The sequence below is a fragment of the Tripterygium wilfordii genome, chromosome 10 (assembly GCF_013401445.1).
Source record: "Tripterygium wilfordii isolate XIE 37 chromosome 10, ASM1340144v1, whole genome shotgun sequence".
Classification (NCBI taxonomy): Eukaryota; Viridiplantae; Streptophyta; class Magnoliopsida; order Celastrales; family Celastraceae; genus Tripterygium; species Tripterygium wilfordii.
Genome location: NC_052241.1, coordinates 4,829,218 through 4,850,731, shown reverse-complemented (window position 1 = coordinate 4,850,731; position 21,514 = coordinate 4,829,218). Strand labels below are relative to the sequence as shown.

The following is a 21,514-nucleotide window of genomic DNA, read 5'->3' as shown; positions in this document are numbered from 1 at the left end:
TATAATGTAATAAGCAACTGAGAATTGCACTAGGCTAAATACATTGCCAATTGCACAACGTAATAACCCACTAGGAGAAGATACTCTAACAGCAATCAAACCACCAGCAGCTCTACGTCGTCACAGCTTGTAATCATCGAAAACCACCACTACTTTATATTGTCGGTTGCTACAACATTCAGATGAAATCTTATAAGAGAGAGAAGCAAAAGAGAGAGCAAAACTTTTAGGAGAGAGAAGCAGAAAGAATGAGAGAGAATGATGCTTACAAAAGAAAGAGAGAGAAGAGAGAAGAAAAAGTTGTAAAAAAAAAAGTGAAAAAGTAACTATTGAGAGAGAAGCGGAGAAATGAATGTGAGACACTTGAGACATAGGGTTTCTTAAAAGTAATTTATGTGATATACTTAGTTGGCATGCCACAAAGATTACGGACATTATGAAGCCTAAAAATTATGGAACTATATCATTTTTCTTTTTAATTCATGTTTACGTGGCATGCTGATTCACCATGCCACCTAGAATATTTATGATTATGGACAAAAAAGTTATAGAGTTTAGCATTTTCATTCCAAAAAAGCTTTTACACTATTTTGTTGGAGTGTACTGTATACAGTATACCTTCGAATAAAAAAACAAAATCCTGTGTATAGAAGAAGACTTGAAACACTAAAGTGGCCTTTCAAAAGCAAAAATAGCCGTTGCCCTCATTCATCTCCAACGGCAACGGTCATAATTTCACATGCCCAACTCTAAATATGACCGTTAGCCCTCTCCCTTATAAAGTAATTCTTCACTCCGGTGTCACTTGTCTTCAATCCCAGGAAGCCCACCTAGACACCCATTTCGCTGTCAATCCAATTTTTACATACTCAAATAAAAGAAGTCCCAAATTTGATCAAGAAAAGAAGAAATCAAGTATTTCTCGAGATGGGTTTGTCTCTGAGATCCTCCATTGATGGCTCTCCATCGCACTACAGAACACACAAGGTGTTCCTCTACTGCAATTACGTTCTCTTGGGTGCAGCCTCTAGTTGCATCTTCTTGACCCTTTCTCTTCGATTGGTGCCGTCAATCATTGGCTTCTTTTTTATTCTCCTCCACATCACCACCATCGCAGGGGCTGTCTCCGGCTGTATCGCAGCATCCTCAGGGACGGGCAGATGGTATACAGCTCACATGGTAGCCACTGTACTGACAGCGATATTCCAAGGGTCAGTGTCGGTGCTGATCTTCACCAGGAGTGTAGATTTCCTTGGGGATTTGAAGTCCTATGTGAGGGCGGACGACGGAGTGGTGATCTTGAGGCTGGCTGGCGGCTTGTGTGTGGTGATATTTTGCTTGGAGTGGGTGGTGCTCACACTTGCATTATTCTTGAAGTACTATGCTTATGTTGAAGGCGATGTTAGTGGTGGCAATGCCGTGAAGAGGAGTGCCAAAGGGCAGCAAGATGAGGATTTGAAGCACTGGCCATGGCCTCTCCAAGTCTAATTCTTCTCTGCTATATATATATATATATATATATATATATATATATATATATATATATATATATATATATATTACTGTTTAATTTCTACATTCAATTTATTTGTGTGACTTTGATATCAATTCATGTGGGGATTGTGCATTTTAGCAGTAATTTCTACTTAAAAACATGCTATTTATATTAAATAGCCTTGTTATATCAACATAAAACGCTTGAGTAAAAAACAATTTATTGATAAAAAGCAACAGAACACAAGCTGTTTCTAGTTTCTGAGGCTGAAAAGGAGAGAGAGACAAGAAAACATACAATACATACTCAGCTTAATTACTATGGCTTGTGTCCTTACATTTATCCTCAGTTGATCTTGGTGTGACCAGCTCAAGAAAACAGATATCTACAACACAAACCAGAACAGAAGGCACACACCACTGAGAAATTGAAACGAGACTGGTTCGGTTGGGTTGGGTTGGCCGATGAGATGCGAGCAACAGGAAGCAACATACTTACTTTGACTTGACACAGCGCTAAACGTTTAATTCTCTACCGAAAATCCAGGTGAATGGCACAGTGGAGGCTTGTTTTGCCCTTCCCTGAGCTCGCTCCTCCAGCCTTCGAATTCTTGGGGTCAATCCACACACAAAATCTTGAGCTTTACGTCCCTCCCCAGAAAGACCTGTCAGCTTCTCTATGTTCCATCTTCCCACCAGAAATTCCAAAATATCAGCATAGTCCTTTGCAGTGTAGACCCCAAGCCGCTGGGCAATCGCTGAAAAATGTTCAAACAGCTTATCATCCTGACCATCATACATCAAGTGAGCTGGCATAGAGATTTTCTTCCTCATCATGTCAGCTAAAGCCAACACAGTACCATCAGCATCAATCTCAAAGAGTTTCTCTACAATCTTGGTGTAGGCAGTTTCATGGCGTTTCTCATCCGCAGCAATGGTCCCGCATATCTGTGCCAGCTTTACATCCCCGTGCTCCTTAGCTAGCCTGGCTGTGTTCCCATGTGAGATGAAGGTTGCCCTCTCTTGGAATGAAGTATATATGAAACCAAGATAGGGATTGTTTTCCGTCTTAGGATCCTGAAGAACCACACAGATAAAAATAACAAGATCAACTAAATAACAGAATTTACATTGCAGATATTATGATTAGCATATCAGATGCAATATAGAAGTTCTACTTCTACCATGCACCCAATACAACATTGACGAGAAAAGGGAAGTAGCTGGGAAAACACTTGATGCAAGGAATGTGTACGAAGCAAAAATGCAAAATGGCTTAAGATTAAGGCAACCGGGCCGTTTTTGGTAACAACAGGTTCAAGCGCCCTGCTTCTTTTAGGACAGGACAAGATTTTGAACATTTTGTGTGCAATTAACATTTCCAAAGGTTGTGTTCAAGATGGGTCGTCATGGTTCGAGTTGAACTATGTAATTACTAAAGGCACTTATGTTTAGAAGCACTCTTCTCGCACGAAACTAATGTTGCGAGTCTCACTTTTACAGACGTTACCTAACTTTAAAAATGAGATAAGTAAATTAACTGGATAAAAGGGCAGAAGATCTCACCATTCCTGACCCGATCAGATACTGAATTGTCTTCTCGATTTGCTTCATGTCAACCCGTCCAGAAAGATAAAGATACTTGTTGAGAAGGTCACCATGTCTATTCTCTTCAGCAGTCCATGCCCTTGTCCAGATAGCCCAAGAAGTAGGGCTTGCACCAGTCTCGTCTCGAACTCCATCCAGGGTGTTGAGCATTGTTTGATAAGTTGGAAGGGCTTCTTCTGTGATCATATCTCCCACCAAGACAACAAAGTATTCATCAGGGAGTCCCTGTGCTCTTTCCCTCAACTCCTTCACTTGCTCAAAAAATCCATCCGACTCCGGTTCAGGCAGAAAGTCTTGAGGTTGCCAACATTTCTCGACAGGCTTCAGGTGCACCAAGATGTTACACTCAGCCCAATCCTCCAACGATTTGAAGATCTCTATCTTCTCTGGTGGCATGGAATGAGACACTTGAACATGCACCTCTCGGAGAGGCAAAGGCTTCTTCAAATTGTCAACCTCTCTACAACAAATAAAGGAAATTAAGTAAATAATAGGCAACTGAAATGGACGACGCTACTGAAAGCTGTGCAGATTCTAAAGTCCCCATGTCGATTTAGACAAGGAAACTCTCCTCCTGGATCAGGATGGATCAACCGATACATTCTTCTCATACCAGGCACCATGTTTAAGCGCAGAACATGAATGCAGTATACCATCAGACTAGGGCAATGGTGGTAGTAAGAGGCAAAACTATGTTCAGAAATTAAGTTAATGCACACAGATTACAAGTGCACAAAGTCAAAGTCTCCTTTCCACATCCATTCTCTAACCGTTCATCCTCCCTCCCCTATCTTTCTCCCCGGGAGGGGGGATGAACAGTTAGATAATACAAACCACAAACCATATTCACTTAGCAACATACAAATTAACAATATGCTAATGTATGATCTGCACAAACGTTTCTCTATGTGATTTCAATGAGAGCAGAATGTACCCGCATTTTTTAGGTCACCTGAACAATTATCCCTTGATCACCTCAGTGCCACCTTGGTACCTTTTATTTCTAATAAATTTTTTTACAATTTTTTTTTTTAAAAAAAAAACCATATATAGGACACTATACATTTGGAAGAGGCTATGTGGGTGTGTATTTATTTATTTATTAAAACAACAGCGGGTGAGAGAGTTTTTTTATCGGTAAGATGACAAGGAAAATGGCGAAAACAAGTCAAGAAGAAACACAACCAAACTAGGCCAACCACCAACAAAGGAAAAACAGAGGTCAAAGATTCAGCTACCAAATTCCTAGATGCTAACCAAGCTCATCATAGCCAGATTCTGACGAATGCTGGAATATAGACAAAGTCGAAAAAAATATATAAAACTTCTATTCATGACCATCGAACCATCTCGGCAAATGGTAATATCACAAATACAAAGCACAACAAATAAACAAGGTTGCAGGAATGAATGAAAAAAGTATATACTGGCCTCACAACCGGATGTAGAAACCAGTATGCCTTTTTTTTTTTTCACATGAAGGGAAGATAGCAAACATTTACATTTTATCATCTGCCCTTTTCTGTCTCCTATCTTTTTCTTCCAAAATAGCCATCAAAGCCAAAATTACATAGATCATCATATATAAGAAAAAAATGAGATAATCTCAATCACATCAAACCCAGACCTAGTCCTGGAAGAAAAAAGAAGAAAAACAAACAACAAATTTACACCAAAATGGAAGAAAATAAGGGTATAAAAATTCAGGACAGAAAATTAGTCATTCTGCACCTGCAGCGCCTAGTTTTAAGAGAATAAGTTAACTCAGACAATCTGACCTAACCCTACCAGTTAGAAGACCATAATTAATTTATGCATGGGTTGAAACTAAAAAAGAAAAACATATAAGCTCCATAAGCAATCTACAGAAAGACAATTAAATATATAATTTTTTTTGTTCCCAACAAACATTCAAGGCACCCATAAACTACTCTAGGGATAAAATAGAAAATCACGACCAAATCAAAATTTTTAAAACTTATAAATTTTTCGAAGATTAAGGCAGATAAGTGCATAATAACCTTCTCTGGCGACAAGTAGACATGGCCGCATTAACCAAAGGAAAAACAAATTATCAAAAAAAGTAGAATCCACCTTGCCAAGAAAAATTAAATACATTTCCAGCATAACAGAACAAACCCAATGAATTTGCACAAAAAGACAAAAACGCAACTGCCTTTACTGGACATGGAGATCTCAAGAAGCCAACAGCGACACCAGAAACAGAAACCCAAATCAATACAATCGCAAAGGAATCGTATTTTCCAATAGAAATAAACAACCATTCACGCATTCAAGAGAAGCAAAGAAAATTTATACATTAAGAGAAAAAAAAAAAAACTTGCGATTAATCAATAAAAGGAGTCCTTGTCGAGCAAATTGGATAACATATATGGAAATACGGAAAGACAAGAAGCCATTTCAAAGGAAAAAAATATAAAAAGAGGTGGAAAAGCGGAAACAATCAACTCGAGGTCTCTCAGCATGAGGTACAGGAAGGAAAGGAGATGAAGATAATCAATAATTGATGAAATACACAAAAAAAAAAAAAAAAAAAAAAAAGCAATGGAAGGAGAGACTCACTTTGTGGGGGTGGAGTGGAGAGTGGAGGCCATGAAGACTCTGTTAGGAGATCTGAGACGGGAGGATGATGAACATGATGGGGAAGAGGGGAAGGTTACTGGGTTGAACTTCAATGCCATTTCCGTCTCTCCTTGTTTTCCTTTTTTTCTCTTCACACAACCACACACAGAGAGAAAGAGAAAAGGGAGAGAGTATCTCTCTCTTTGGTACAAGCAGAAGCAGAGATACGAGAGAACGCCAAGACAGAAATGGAGGAGGCGTGGCGATGCTAGGAAGAGCGTGATGGCGGAGTCTACATATAAACACGCTTGATCCAAAAGAGCCATTCAGTTCTAACCTTATTACATATTTGCCACTCTCATATTTTATTGAATTATTTTTTTATTTCACTATTTTTTTTTTTTCCTGATGCAAGACACCATCATATATGTCAAAGTTTGATAACGTGTGTATATTTTTGGGAAAACCAATAAACAATAAAGTAGAGAGCAAACACCGAATAAATGGTGAAAAAGAAAGAGAGGAAAACCAGTGGCAGGGGGCAGGGGTAGGCAAATGGATTAAAAGGAAACAGGGGGTGGGACGCCTTGTTTTTCTCGTCAGCAACGAACATAACAAAAAGAAAAGGGAATTATTCCGCTTGCATCCTTTGGTCTTCACGGGGACTAGTCTATTCCATCTTTCTCTCTATTAAAATTCAGTTTGGTTTGACACCAATCCCTGCACACTAGGACTAACATTGAATTAATTATGTGCCCAAAAAAGTAGGTCGCTAATACAACTCAATTTAATTAGCATTCATTTTTCATTGAAAAATGATAATAATAAGTGTCATTATAGAAACGAAAATGTTAAATGGTCAAATATTTTTTTTAACCCAAGTGGTCCCAAGTCTAGATGGCATGGCTACATAATCATGCTGACATACAATATTTGTTGATATGATAATTTTTTTTGAAAATCAAATTTCTCTTTTCTCTCCATTCTTTTTTGTTTAAAATTTAAAAATCAAGCATTCTCTCTTTTATTTCTCACTTTCCTTTTCCCCCACACTTCCATTATTTCTTCATATCTCATTTAATCACAAATAGACAAATAAATCATTCATATTCACGAATTACATCGAAAAAAATGGTATTACATTGTTTTTTTGCTAAGAATGAATGATATTGCATTGTTTTTGTTTTTCCATACAAACCTATTATTACATTATTTTTTTTGCACACAGACGTGTGATTACATTGTTTTTTATCAAATTTTTAGAACAATGTAAATTCTCAAATTCATCCAAATAATGTAATTTTCAGAACAAATGTAAATTGTCCAAATTCCAGAATAATGTAAATTGTCAAATTTATCAAAACAATGTAATTTTTAATTTTTTGTCATCTATAAGCCGGAGAAAAAATACTCAAGAATAACAAGGTAACAATGTCAAACACATTGTTTTCAATACAGTGCAACTTTCAAAATATGAAAAAAAAGAAGAAGAAGAAGAAGTGAGAAAACAAATGACATTGTTGCTGGAGGTAGAGGTGGAGGTGGCTGGAGACGTTGCAGGAGGTGGCTGGATGCACGGATCGATGAATTATATTGTTTTTAAACAATGTAATTTGAACTAAACTAGGTTGTCGGATTTCGACAGTTATCTGGGCGAAAAATGGGTAGGCAAAGTGCACCTCGATGTGTAGAGTCTAAATATAAGGTCAGTTGTCGGAGATGTCACCGGAGGTGGCTGGATCGACACGATTTGTGCGGCAATTACCTCCTCCTTTGAATGTTTTTTTTCCAACGATACGAGCGGCGATGGGTGGTGTGGAGGGTCGAAAAATGATCGTGGTGGTCGAGCACTTCTATTCAATGGGTCAACAGCTCCGATCGATGGTCGGACAAAGGAGTTTCGGTGGACAATGGTGGTGCCCGTGAGAGTGGGAAGGAGAAAAGGAGAGAGGAGAGAGAAAAGGGAAAAGAGAAATTGGGAGAAAGAGAGTGTGTGTGTCTCTTATATAGAAACAAATTTCGTGATGTGGGATCTTATGTGGCATGACACATCCACTTCAGTTAACTTAGAACCATTTTTGTTGGGGGTCATTTAGCAACTCCGTTATGAAAAATATGAGATGAGAATCGCTGGAATCATTCCAACTAATTCCATTGACACAGAGTTGGATACATTGCATGTATAGTTATCACATCCAATGCATTGGGGGTTGAAAATGCATCCAATGATTTAGATCTATAAAATCAATTAGAATGATTCCAACCCCCTATTCCGAAAAAGATGTATTGAAATTTGAAATATAATGTATTTTAAATTTAAAATTACTCCTAGCATTCATCACACCTAATATACTTATTCCTGTGACATATTGTAATCAATCTTTAACAAATGTCCTTAACAAATGTCCTTGAGAAACCCGTTATTAATACCCTTCATTATTCCTACTCAAAAGAAGCCTTCAGATAGCTTTCTCAAAACAGGAACACTCTCTATATTTGAAAGTCTATTGAATTTGTACAATAGCAGGCTGGCAGCTCCCATCCGAGCTCATGCGGTGATCAAAACATTTTGGCCAAACCCAAATTCACAATCTGTATGACAATCCATTTTACAAGTGGGGATTTGAGATTACACCGAAGGGTATGGGAAAAGCCAACTGTGAAAACAAAAAAGAAGTTACATATTATTGTAAGTGCAAATCTCCTCTTCTCGAACAGCAGATCCGGCTTTCTGAGATGGTTGTGGAGAGGCTCCATGGACATCGTTACCTTTATCAGCAGGAGGCATGCACCTTTTTGAGAAAAATGTAGCAATACCTTTTCTTTTCCCTCCACTCTTCTCTGCCAATTAAAATTATACATCTATATTACAAAAAGGACTGAAATTGCTTAAAGCCTTAAAACAATAAATTTACCACAATGGATCTGGTTTCTTATGATGCGGGGAAGCAAATAATACCTGGTGAAATTGACTTGCCAAACTTGTCCACAATTTCTTTTTTCACCTGCATAAACAGATGATTTACAAACCAAAACTAGATTAATATCCACAATCGGAGCATAATTGTCAAATATACACAGTGTGACCATTTCTAACCACCAACTTCAAAGCTCCAGAATAATTCACAGGTCTTGATCAAATTTATAACTATATTGTCACGTTAGACCATATTCCGAATTGTTTCCACAGAGCAATGTGCATCAACAATTACTTTAGAGCTATCCTCATTCCATCGCCAGAAATGCACACAATAGATGTATATAACCCAAATTCCTACACATATTTTTAGTAGCTATACGGGTTTCCGCTAGAAGTGCTTCTGAAAATGCGCATAAGCACATAGGGAGTATCAACATCGTCAAAGAAGCAATTATAACTCGAACAAAAATATCAAACCTGCCAGCGGTTCTCAGTGAATTCTGAAATCTCACGCACTTTATTTCTTAATTGAGTCTTTGAGACTGTAGGGAAGTTCTGTTGTAAGGATTCTACAACTTTATTGATACTCTGTGAGCATGCATGAATAGCAGAGATCTGAAGATCAGCAAGATGAATGTTAGTTACGAAGCACAACCTATTGGCGCTATAAAACAAAGGAAATTCAGAACATCTGTTCTATCATCAACTCTGGGGATTTTGTAATAACACAAACAAGGAATTGATGAAGCATTAGTTTCAATCTCGGGTGACTAAAACTTGCAGAAATCCAAGGATGTCCATTGATTTCAACCCTATATTCAGATGCACAACTTACAAACGTAGGCATATCTGAGTCTGGTAGGACATCCATAGTGGAAACTGGAACAGCACCATCCTTTCCATTTGATGGGGACACATCTTGCTCCTCAGCTTGCATGTTGTCCATTGATATCTGTACAGGTGGGCCAGTAGGGAATGGACGCATAGTCAAAGCTTGCAAACAAGTCCGCTCGAGTTTAGAAGTACCACATAGATCTTCAGCAGCTAACAATGGGACCTTCTCGTGCATCAAATTTAATATAAAAAGGGGCTGACTTTTCCGAAGTGCATGCTCAGTTAAATTGTTTAGATGCTTCTGCTGTTGAAGCAATGCACAAAAATCCAGTGTCTTTGAATCTTCCATAGGAGTAGGCAAACTCAGGGCCTCCTCGACTGCAGACTCAGTCTCACTTTTGTCAATTTGTACCCCCTGCAAATAGAGGGACAGCCATTATCACAAGCAAGCAGGTCAAGTAACTCACCAGTTTGTCAAATGACAGATACAGGGGATGTGGTTCTTTAATTTCGTAAGGCTTGCCTGAATAATGATGCATTTGGCTTCTCCAAAATGCAGAATTACATGACAGGGACATAAAAGCAGTTGTACATTATTGAGGCCCATAAATCAATGGACCAAAATGAAGTGAATGAGTGAATGACAATATATGACAGAGAGAGAGTACTGCAATTTTAGTATATCAAATATAAATAACTATATAATATTGACCGCCTTTTGCATTTGCTAGTTGATGAATGCATCATACCAGTGTAAAGAACAAAGCACAAATACATGAACTCAGGCTTCACAAAAAGCATGGGAATCTCATTTTTCATACCTCATTTTCTGAGAGATAGCCATCAGGCACAAAAAAGCCATCTTCACTTTCATCTTCTTCATCAGCTTTTGGGAGTCCTTCCTCTAAACTGTCTTCGTCATCTTTATCACAATCAGAGAGGCTTTCACCTGGTTCCTCCTGCAAATACGGGAACTTCTTTAGGATATCATTGAAAAAATGTTCAGTCTCAATTAGAATTCTACTACTCAAATGATACCTCTTCCCATTCCTCATCACTATCAACATCATAATCCATGTCTGGGTCCTTCCTTAAAGGGTGCCGTGCTCCAACAACAAGACTGAGAAAAAAAGTCATATGCAAGTCATCAATCAGACATTCCAAGCCATGCATACCTACCTCTAGATAGCGCTCTAAGGATTGACTATAAATCTATAAGAAGGAAGAAGAGGAACATATTATTAATTAAGAAATGCCAACCCAAAATTCCTCCTGTAAAAGGAATTAAGCATATAATTGGCATAATGTATATGAGAAATAGAGAAAGTTGATATAACAGAGGATTTCGCTAAACCAAGTCCACTGATCCTTTAACATAATTACCCAGAGTGAACAAGAAATACATAAGAAAAATGGGATTCCATGTGTTCTTTTGCTTGTCAACTTACCTTTTGTGAGGCCAAACACCATAAAATGCTGGTCTACAGCTTTTATCAAACTGGAATAATTGCTTCCTCTTACTGTACTTTCTAACATCAGGTGAACAAGCCATATCAGTAGGGCATGATCCATCAGCAGGGGTCTGCTCTCCCCATCCATTTTCAAGCTTCTCCAAGCTCAAGCCAAAATCACAAGATAGTCTATTAGTAGTTAGCTTCAGTTCATATAATTTGGTCTTTGGCTTCTGCCGCATGCCCCAATGTTGTTTCTTGTTTGATCGAATGGAATGACCTAAACAGCGCCAAGAAGATACATGTAACCTGTAAAGTGGAACAATTTTAGCCCACTAAACTTGCTTTTTCTTTATTTTCTTCATTGGAGAAAAGTAACCTAAAAAGTTGAGGCAAAAAAACCTACTTGCGGATATCATCAGTGTTAATCTCATTATTTGAAGAAAGAACATGGTCCATTGCCTTGAAAATACTTTCACGGTCTTTGCTCAATGAAGCAACCAAATTAGCTTTGCTTGTTTGGTGGTCATTTCGACCTGGCGAAGTAGTTTTGCTTCTTTTTAGAAAGCGTTCCATCATTGAAGCTTGCTTTTGAATGGCAAGTTTCCGTTTTAGTTCAGCTTCTTCCTTCTCATGTCGTCTTTGACTTTTTTCAGCATCCTCCCGCTGTTTTCGTAGCTGTTTTTTTGTTTCAGACTCATCTTTTCCTTGATGTCTCTCATAATTTTCTGCCTTATGCAACTGCTTCAGCTTCTTCTCCTGAAACAAGTTCCAAGATCCATATAGATGTGACATTGAAGAAGATTTTATCACATTTTCAAAAATCAAAAGCAGAATTTGCAGTAAATATAGCCCAATTAAATCAAGAAGATGATGAATATACTCTTTTATAAATATCTCATCATGTAGAACACCTAACCTGCAACTCCTTCCCAAACAGATTAAAAGGTTTTTTTCAGTTTTTCTATCATCTAATTAGGCACAACTTCAGATAAAAAAGTTACAAATTTTACACTTACACTCTGCAACTCCTCCTTCCTCAGTTCACGCTCCATCCTCTTTTTCTCCTTCTCAGCTTCTCGGGTATCTTTTTCCAGCCGCTTTACTAGTAATTTCTCTTCTGGGTTTACTTCTTCCTTCACAGAGCTATGGCAGCAAATCACCAAAATTCAGATAATTTATAAAACTTACAGCAAAGAAGAGTAAAGCCATACCACTAACATACATTTCTGCGCCACTCTTTTGCAACTTGCCATCCACCAGCGAACGAATCTGTGCCTCACTTAACACTTTCACAAGCTTTTCCATTGCATTTGTCAAACATTTTTCATAAGTTTGATCACTCTCTGATTTCTGTAATGCCTCTATCATCCCTGGAATGTTCCACAAAAATAAATAACCCACTCAACAAGAAATCATTTATATCGATTACTGAAACAACTCTTGGAATTGCACATGCTGCTATGACTCTCGAGTCTCGACTATAACTACTACTTATTTCTCATAGTTGACCAGACCACTGTCCACGGAGAGGAAAACGGTGCCCAAAACATATGAAATGCCCATAGGAAGACAAGCAGCCAGCTAAAGTTAATTTGTATTAGTTTTCACTTACGTTAAGTACATAGACCATCCAATATGTGAGAAAATCATTTAAAATATCACACCACCTAGTGTACAATGCCCTCATAGTGGCACCAGGGACCAAGACGGGCAAGCGGTATGCAACCCTACCCCCACAGCGTGGAGAAGCTGTTTCCCTTATTAGAACTGGTGAGCTCTAGTTTAGGTTTCAAATTCAATGAAGCAACTCAACCACAATAACAATGCTCTCTCACAAGAAAATTGAATCACTGGCAAGCCTATATTCCTAACAATCAATTATCAGAGGAAAATTAATTTACCGGATTTATTTTCCATACTCCTATTACAGGAACATAATAGAAGGTTATTAAGCCAACTGATATGGTTATGATGAGAGATGCAGAGACCAAAATAACTTACATTTTACGATGGCAGCAAAAACATACATCGACTTAAGAATGAAGTCGTTCAATTAGACAACACATGAGAAAAAATCAAAGTACAAAGGAGCCATGAGATGCATGACATGGCCCAAGTATCAAATCAACCTTTTGCAGTATGTAAGCTTATTAATAATTTCGTCACTAAATAAACAGGATTGAAATAACACCTAGAAGGAAAAAAAAAAATACAACTAAGAAAAATTAAATTAATATGGCTTGAATTAAAATTAATGAGCAACTAATATCAGTAAGTAAAACATTTTAGAAAACAAGTACAGACCAGAAACAGCGTTAATCCTCTCATAGATCTTTTTCCGACAAATGCGCCGAATTCTCAGTGCAGCACGTACAGATGTAGGCATCAACTTTACATCCCTTGTCTACAAAATAAGTAAGGAATGAACGAATTAATTTAAAAAAAACTAAAAATGAACTGATTGGTTTACCATAAATACCGCAGTAAATATAAAGGAGTCGAATAAAAAATATTAGGAATGAAGATCTATCTAGCAAACGAACAATGCTTATCCAAAAGTTAGAAACGATTAAATTTATGAACTTAAGAGGTAAATCATGGGACGACTGGATTAAATGCATCAACAAGCATGGAAGATCCGAAACAGCAATAATCAAGTACAAATAAGGAATGAAGCAACTTGAAGAAATGTAAAGATAAAAGTTAATGACGGATGTGATAAATTATATAAAAACAAATAACTCAATTGAAGAACAACGAATAATAAACGTGTGCAACGTATAAAACTTGAAAATAACATACCCAGACTACTAAGAGTCTACGACAATGAGCAATCAAATTTATTCCAATAGACATCTTTTGTACTCAAAAGAGACCTAAACTAACATATTCTTCCAACGATATAAATACAAATAAACAAAGCAAAAAAAAAACATACAAAACATAACCATCTAGAGTCTAGCAATTCTAAATGCAGTGCAACACACACATGACAAACAAACATAAGCTGATTGAACAAAACGTGTAATGCATTTCATCTCCAAAAACTGGTAAAGATGTCAATCCCGGACCAAATTCGCAAACACAAACAGATAAATCATGACAGTCTGATGTAAAATTCACCCAACTATATTAGATAAACACCTCCTAACATCAGAAAAATCATACTGAAGACAATCACCAAGAAAGCAAAACAAAAAAAAAATCTATTAGAAATCATTCTGGAAGCACCTCACTATGACAATCCAAGAAAGAATATCAACACTGTGGAATTAGTGCAAAATAAAAAAGCAATTAGAGATGGCTAATAAACACAAACAGTATTGTGAAAGCACTGATTATGCAACAACTGAAGGACTGGTAAAAACTCACTCAATTGCGTTGATTAAAACACAACCCTTCACGAAACTCCGAAAAAAATCACGAAAGTAACAAAACCCATAAATCAACTACCTCCCAACACCAGAGGCACGCCTCTGTCTCGTCTTCCAGAATGTCGGCATCAGCTTTGGGCACTCCGTACGCCAACCTCTGCCCTACATAAAGCACCGCGGTCTTCACCTTAGCGACTGTGACACTCCCATCCCCCAACCTCTCCCTTACCTTCCCAAATATCTCCTCCGTCAATCTGGTGTAGGGGTCACAACTCTCCTGCAACAGCACCGCAACCATGGCGTTGAGAGAGCCACCGTCACCCAACTCCAATTCCAACCTTTTCTCCAGCATCATTTCTCTATAATACCCAAAAAGCCCCTCGATCTCCTTCCGATACGTCTCGATTTGCGACTCCTTCTGTTCAGAAGTCAGTTTGCAGGCCAAAGCTAGTCGTTTTCTTTTGTGTGGGCGCTTGGGCTGGTCGTTGGCGTTAATTTTGACGTCCTTCACATCATCGTCTACGTCGATTGCCGTCACCATCGCCGTCATTTCCTGCAGAATCGAACTCCAAAACCCTACAAAAGATCAGCAATTGAAATGAGAGAACAACGGCGTTTGAGGGATCTGAGGGCTCCAGTTAGCGGCCTGATAGATGAAAACCGAGAATCTGAAGAATCGAAGAGCACTCGCACTTGGTCTCCCTCGTCAGATTTATTGGGCTTTGAGCGAACTTTTATTTTCTTATTTTCTTTCTCTTGCCATTTTTGGATATTCAGCGTAAGAAGACTATTAATTTGCTTCGATTCTTTATTTTGTAATTTATATAGTTTTCAATTTTACAAAAGTTTTTTTTTTTGTTTATTTTGTGGAGACTTGAAAAGTGGGGAACATATTTTATATTTTTGGTTAATAATAAAATATTATTTCCATTTTAGGGATTGGAAAAATAAATGGTTTAATTCTCCCGCCAAGAGAGAGGGAGATAAGGATTTGGCGCCTTTTGACTTGAGGCGGAATTTTATTATGAGAGAAGAAGGGAATGCTCTCCGCTACGGGCCACGCGTCCATCTTTATTGGATAAAAGTTTCAAAAGGCAAGCCCACAGGAAGGGCCAAGCCCAAAGAGAGAAGAAGGTGGTTGTCAACTGTCAAGCCCAGAACCGAAGATAGAGAGCGGGACAGTGTGTAGTAGGGGTGTACATCGGGCCGGGTTCTGGGTTATCGGACCGGATCTGATCCGACCCGACATTTTTCAGAGATAAAGATTCGGTCCGATAAAAGATTATCGGGTCTCTGGATTACCGGGTTTTTGGGTTCGGGTCACCCTATTTAATTTGACACTCTCAAATCGACTGCAAGAAAGAGATAGTAACAAATAGATTAATGGAACAAATCGCCAAGTCGAGAAAAGATGCGATATGCAATTCAAAGTCCTCAAACAGATCATGAAATCAAACTCTTTTTTGTCAGAAAATCACTTTTCTTGAGCATTAAAAACGGAGATCTGCAATACAAGTTCCTTCCGATCTCTCCCAACACTGAAAAAGTGGTCTTCAGCTCCCTCTCGGCGATTGTACGACAATCACGTGAAACGGTGGCATCTCTTCCTCTCCCTCTACATCATCATTTTCAACGAACTTGCTATATTCCTTCTTGATTTGCTTTGGTTCTGGGTTATATTGTATTTCTAGGTTTTGCAGACATGACTAAAGTGATGTATCTTTAAAAAAATTAGTATCTAAGAGCACGATAAGCAAACTTACCATGGCTGAAGTTATGGATTCAAAACTCTCTTTTTGAGATAAGAAAGTTCCAGAATTTGGAGTCCATTTTCAAGCCTTTTTTTTCTTTGTAAATAATAATATCAACTTGAGATTGGGCATTGGGCTTCTTAAAATATTGGGCTTTATCAGCGTATATAGTGTATATATATATTTGTTAAGGTTGCATTGCATTGTCCCCCATCGTTGAAAGATGGAGAGAAACACAAGCCAACCAACATTAAAAGCACCAAGTAACTCACAAATACAAATATCTTTTATTTAATTCTAATTTTTTATCAGGTTACCTGATAACCTGAAAAGTAAAAAAAAAATTAACCCGAAACCCGACTCTATTAAGGGTTCATCGGGTTGGGTTTGGCCCGATCCAATAAAAAAGATTGTGGGTCAGCCTGATAAAGCTCGGGTCAATCTGGGTCACCTAGTGGGTATGGGTTTTAATACTTGATGTACACCCCTAGTTTGTAGGTCCAGATACATAAAAATAACAAAGAAAAATTATAGGAGAGTACTTAAAAAAAATACGAAGGGCATACCCCAAAAAAGAAAAAATAAAGACAACAAGAAGAGCTTAATGCCAAAACCTTAGCAAAGAAGCTCAAAAGCATTGCAAAAATGTTCAAAGCCAATGAGCAAGTCTAACTGCATATCCACTGGTTACAATAGCATATAGCAGATGAATAAGTAATTCCTAACAATAGCTGCAGAGTCATGCCCACTAGCAGCACATGGCCAAAGGGACACCGAGTTAAACCAAATCCGCCAACAAAAATCCAAAACCATTTGCAGCAACTCATGTTATACCAAACCCCTAGAGTTAAGAAGCCATGGGTACGTATGGCCGTCTTTGAAAGGTGCCAAGGCTTTTAATTTCCCCTTCACCATTTCAGTAACAAAATCCACAACAAAAGCCTAGAGGCCTTGAAGATTGGTCATGGTATTACGCTCATACCATAAGTCATACACCGTATATGATAAGCAAAGCTTGGCAACAGTTTTATTAAAATTGTTACCTTTTAGATGACCAAAAGCCCAGGCAAACAAATCCGGCCACGGAAGGACTGGCCATGTTATACTTGTACAAAAATTGATGCTTTGCCAAATCTCAGAGGAGAATATACTGGTGCAAACTAATTCAAAGGATCACACTAAAAACTAGAAGCTCAATAAGACAACAACTTTGAGAATCACTCTCTAGGTTTTCTTACGCAGGAATCACTCCAAGATAACAATTTTCTCAAGTACAAAACATGATACTTCTCTTGTAAAGAACATAACTATAAATAACGTTGCAACTCTCTTCCATTTTGGTAACTACCTCCTATCATATCCCACGATTAAAGGCCCTAGATTGAAGCCTTCATCATCTCCCTAATCCATTTAGTTGACTCTCCACGATTGCCATTATTCTTTGCGGCTAGAGCGAGGTGGATCGCTTCATGGATTTTGCTCATACTCGATTTGCTCTTACTCAGTAGTCCCGCGTTATTAGCAGCAAATCTTGAATGGGAACTAATTAATGGAATTCAAGTTGCAATCGGTCCATGAATTCCTGCCTTTCAATATGTCTCCTCTCTTGCAGACCCTCTAGCCTGAATCTCTCATCTGTCAACTGTCGTAATCGGTCTTTTGGTAACAGTCTTGAACCAATCCAAACGCAGGTCCTTCCCTCATAAAATCTTGCTGATTTAATGCCACGATTTCCTCTTTGGCAATAAACTTCCTCCTTGCCTTTCTTAACTCCATACGGGATTAGTGGTACACTTCCATCTTTGATTTTCATGAGGCTTTGTATCTTAATGGGCTTATCTCATATGCCTTGGGTCCATAACATGTCTGATAAGACAAGGTCAAGCCCATCTCTCGCACCAATTTCCTACACGCATGAAACGATTAATCTGGGTTTCTACTGTATCATATACACTCAAAGAAAAGATGCCCATGAGTCTCCACACAAGATCCACATAAATGACAGGTAGGTGGCACATTTAGCCTCCTACTACAACTCAAAAGACTTAGCTCATATAAAAAGGAGACCTCCACCACCAGGTAAAGATTCTAACTCCTGCATTTTAAATTACTTACTAAGAAAGAGGCCGAGTTCTGAGCAACGAGCCATCCTCCCAAGTTTAATCTTGTACTGATTCGTCAAAGAGGTCCCTCGAGCACACCCTCGAGGCTCTACTATAACTTACCTTTGTTCCCTGTTCAAGAAGAAAGAAGATACTCACCAGCTAGGAAGGAAGTTCCAAGTTCCAACTCGGTATGACTTGGTTGATTCGTCTAATAGGGTATACGTATTTACTACATCATTATAGTACATTGTTGATTTTATTAAAACTAATGAAAACAAACTACTCTAGACAGATATGATTAAGAACAAAAAGACTTTAATAGTTACTTATGAAAGGAAAGAGGAATTATCATAAGATATTACAGTCAAAAGTAGTTAACTACCTACATACCTAGAACCAGTCCAACTTGAAACAAATAGTTTGTACTTATCAGTTCTATAAGTAATTTAACAGAACTAATTTGTGAGCATGGAAAGATTTTTTTATAACCTTTAATTAAAATAACGAAAACTGGTTCACTAGATGTGAGGAAAGGATCATTACGCATTTGAATGATCATATTTTTATTGACATTGTGTAACATAGGTAAATGTTAGTTTAATGTCACTTTTTCAAAACATTAACATTATAACTGTGTGATTACATGTGGGTATAGTACTTTTTTTTATTAACATTGTGTGACAAAGATAAACATAGAAGAATTAAAAGAACAACAAACTTTGAAGAAAGTAAGTCAAAATTATTGGGGTATAGTGCAGTGGAACAACCATAAAATATCTCACTTCAATGAACAATAATCGACTTTAACCAATCGGGACAAAGTTACAACCATCAACAAGCAATAATCACAAGCATAACAGAAATAAGTAAGCAAATAGAGAAGAGGAGCACACAAGATTTACGTGATTTGGCTATACCAACTCTACGAATATAGCGACCTCCTCAGACGGAAAACATGATCCTCTTTCATGAATAGCTTGTTTTTACCTAACCGACTCAGCATATATGCAATCAAATTTGTTTGTCCATAGTGCTTCAAAAGTTCGTTTGACCCAACCTTTTGAACTGACTTGTATGTCCTCTTTGGCCTATTAGAAGCCAAAAAACCTATCTACTCCTGCTGCTCGTGTCCTTGTGTATCAATCAATTGCTTATCCTAAGCACGTTCAAGCTCATCGTCATCCATATTAGTATCCTCTTGAATCTATTTCTGATTAGTACTACCAACAAACCTTTCAATCTTAATCACTTGAGATTCAAGGTCATCACTAGACACATTAGCTTTAGGCAAAACTAAAATTGAAGTCTCATCAAAGGTAACATCTTAACTGATGATAATTTTTTTTCTCATCTATAAATCATAGATGATAACATTTAACCCCCTTCGCATATCTCAAGAAAATTACTTTCTTTGCTCTAGCAGCCAGCTTGTTCTCCTTGATATGATAGTAAGCGGTGCACCCAAATACCCTTAGTTTACTATATTCTTGAACCCCTCCACCACTAGCCAATCGATGAAACTTATCATTCAACAAAACCACCATGACTTCATCTATGGTATGAGTATCCCTCCCAAGCATCATGGTTTGAACAAAATTTTCATTGAACTACGACAAGGAGAGTAGTTGAAGCATGACTTGATCCTCATCTTCCACTTTCACATCAACATTTTACAAGTTTGAAATAGCCTGACAAACCTTGTTAGATGATCTCAGATAGAAGTCCCCTAATCCATCTTAGTTTTATACCCTTTTGATTTTCAAATAGAGCCGATTTGTGAGATTCTTAGACATGTACAAAGATTCCAACTTTAGCCAAAACCCGTCACCGTTGTCTCCCCCTCAACCGAATAAGCAACAATTATATCCAAGCACAAGCATATTTCCACTTTTGCTTCCAAATTTAACTCATACCACTCGTCATCTATCATCGAAGTAGGCTTCTTCACCTTCCCATTCAACGCCTTGTGGAATTTTGAGAAAGCAATGCGTTCTTTATTTGGCTCCTCCAATAGGTAAAATCATTCTTCCCATTGAACTTCTATCCACATGCATCTTACTATTTGTAGAAGCTATCCCAACCTTTGAATCAACCCAATTCACCTAAATCAACTTTTAAGAATTTTATTGAACACCTTGTATGTAGCAATTAACCCTTTCAACTAAGGCAAACAAATTTTGAGTAAATTCACCCTAGAACATGACCTCGACTCCGATACCAATTGTTAGGGTATGGTGAACAACCACAAAATATCCCACCTCAATGAACAATATTTGACTTTAACCAACTAGGACAAAGGTATAACTATCAACAAGAAATAATCACAAGCATAATGGAAGTAAATAAGCAAGTACAGAAGAGGAGTAGACAAGCTTCAATGGTTCAACTATAATAAGCTTATGTCCACAAGATTGCGTGAATATTCCACTAGATGATGAAAATCGAGCCTCTTGGACAACCTTCAAGTTTGCTCAACACAAGCCTTGATCACACCTCACAAGAAATTTAAATTTTGTTCACTCATGATTGATCTTATAAAGCTCTCCTCATTATATTTTTCAACTCTCTCTAAAACCTAGAAAGAAGCTCTCAAAACAAAAATTTTAGGAATACTGAAAATTTGTTTCAATACAGCTTTGAAGTGACCTGTCTGGACAACTTGTCTGCCTTCCTCCAGCGGCTATCTAGGAAGGCCACTCTGCCACAAATGAGCTCCAACTGTCTGGAGACCAAGGGGGATTGTCTGGATAACAACCTGCACTTGTAATAATATTTGATTGTATAATGTTACTATTTCAAAACAATAAATTATACATAATACCTTTGCCATATTTCATACTATAGAAACGACCTTTAAAAAAGCACAATATCTGTAGGGCATTTTCATTTCTGTTATGCATTTGTTTTTCTGAATGGGGTGTGCTTAAATAAGTTGCTCTGCTTATAGGACCATTTATATACGATGTTTTCCTAACCGCTGTAAATATTTGATTTATTATATTTTTAAAAAAATTTATATATGAAACGGTACTACTAAAGCATCGGCTATTATATAAATTATTTAATATTAAATGTTTATTGCGCTTAAAAAAGCACCGGTATATATAAAGTATTAAATTTTTGGCGCTTTAAAAGCGTCGTAACATTCTATTTTCACGACGCTTCCCTATACTTGAAAGCAGTAATTCTATTGTTGAGATATTGACGCTTTTTCTTGATTTTACGGCGCTTAATTAAGCGCCGTAAAATTAGAACTAAAGCGACATTACATAAAAAGCGTCGCTATGTTATCAACGACACCTATTTTAACGGCCCTTATCCGGCGTTTTATAAAGCGTCGAAAAGTACTTTTTACAACGCTTTTTTGTTTTTAACGACGCTTTAAAAGTGC

The 21,514-nt window shown here is 37.6% G+C and overlaps 3 protein-coding genes across 4 annotated transcripts; 1 reads left to right on the top strand and 2 right to left on the bottom strand.

Moving 5' to 3' along the window:
- The first annotated feature begins 801 nt into the window (after positions 1 to 801).
- LOC120007498 lies at positions 802 to 1,520 on the top strand. The gene has a single exon (XM_038857759.1). It carries the CDS (start codon positions 928 to 930, stop codon positions 1,486 to 1,488), a length of 561 nt encoding a protein of 186 aa, XP_038713687.1. The 5' UTR covers positions 802 to 927; the 3' UTR covers positions 1,489 to 1,520.
- Positions 1,521 to 1,698: 178 nt separating this feature from the next.
- Positions 1,699 to 5,959, bottom strand: LOC120007497 (stearoyl-[acyl-carrier-protein] 9-desaturase, chloroplastic-like). Its single transcript, XM_038857757.1, has 3 exons — positions 5,686 to 5,959; positions 3,061 to 3,562; positions 1,699 to 2,571 (listed from the first exon to the last, which is right to left on the bottom strand). Exons 1-3 carry the CDS (start codon positions 5,802 to 5,804, stop codon positions 2,011 to 2,013), a joined length of 1,182 nt encoding a protein of 393 aa, XP_038713685.1. The 5' UTR covers positions 5,805 to 5,959; the 3' UTR covers positions 1,699 to 2,010.
- Positions 5,960 to 8,108: 2,149 nt separating this feature from the next.
- On the bottom strand, positions 8,109 to 15,052 carry LOC120007907 (chromatin assembly factor 1 subunit FAS1-like). Of its 2 annotated transcripts, none has more exons than XM_038858388.1 (12): positions 14,347 to 15,052; positions 13,198 to 13,297; positions 12,116 to 12,263; positions 11,910 to 12,036; positions 11,297 to 11,649; positions 10,888 to 11,199; positions 10,478 to 10,559; positions 10,261 to 10,398; positions 9,441 to 9,854; positions 9,083 to 9,220; positions 8,645 to 8,690; positions 8,109 to 8,526 (listed from the first exon to the last, which is right to left on the bottom strand). In XM_038858388.1, the coding sequence occupies exons 1-12, from the start codon at positions 14,815 to 14,817 to the stop codon at positions 8,363 to 8,365; spliced, it is 2,493 nt and encodes an 830-aa protein (XP_038714316.1). In that variant the 5' UTR covers positions 14,818 to 15,052; the 3' UTR covers positions 8,109 to 8,362. The 2 variants fall into 2 exon arrangements, with proteins under 2 accessions (XP_038714316.1, XP_038714317.1); XM_038858389.1 differs by having other exon boundaries at positions 9,456 to 9,854.
- Positions 15,053 to 21,514: the final 6,462 nt, after the last annotated feature.

What these genes read in the sequence shown, in the direction of transcription:
- LOC120007497 (XM_038857757.1), bottom strand. Translation starts at nt 5,804, where the DNA reads ATGGCATTGAAGTTCAACCCAGTAACCTTCCCCTCTTCCCCATCATGT. An exon ending in CTCCACTCCACCCCCACAAA is followed by an intron (nt 3,563 to 5,685) that starts GTGAGTCTCTCC and finishes TATTTGTTGTAG; the next exon opens with AGAGGTTGACAATTTGAAGA. An exon ending in ATCTGATCGGGTCAGGAATG is followed by an intron (nt 2,572 to 3,060) that starts GTGAGATCTTCT and finishes GTGGTTCTTCAG; the next exon opens with GATCCTAAGACGGAAAACAA.
- LOC120007907 (XM_038858388.1), bottom strand. Translation starts at nt 14,817, where the DNA reads ATGACGGCGATGGTGACGGCAATCGACGTAGACGATGATGTGAAGGAC. An exon ending in CGTGCCTCTGGTGTTGGGAG is followed by an intron (nt 13,298 to 14,346) that starts GTAGTTGATTTA and finishes CTTATTTTGTAG; the next exon opens with ACAAGGGATGTAAAGTTGAT. An exon ending in AACACTGATGATATCCGCAA is followed by an intron (nt 11,200 to 11,296) that starts GTAGGTTTTTTT and finishes TCCACTTTACAG; the next exon opens with GTTACATGTATCTTCTTGGC.
- LOC120007498 (XM_038857759.1), top strand. Translation starts at nt 928, where the DNA reads ATGGGTTTGTCTCTGAGATCCTCCATTGATGGCTCTCCATCGCACTAC.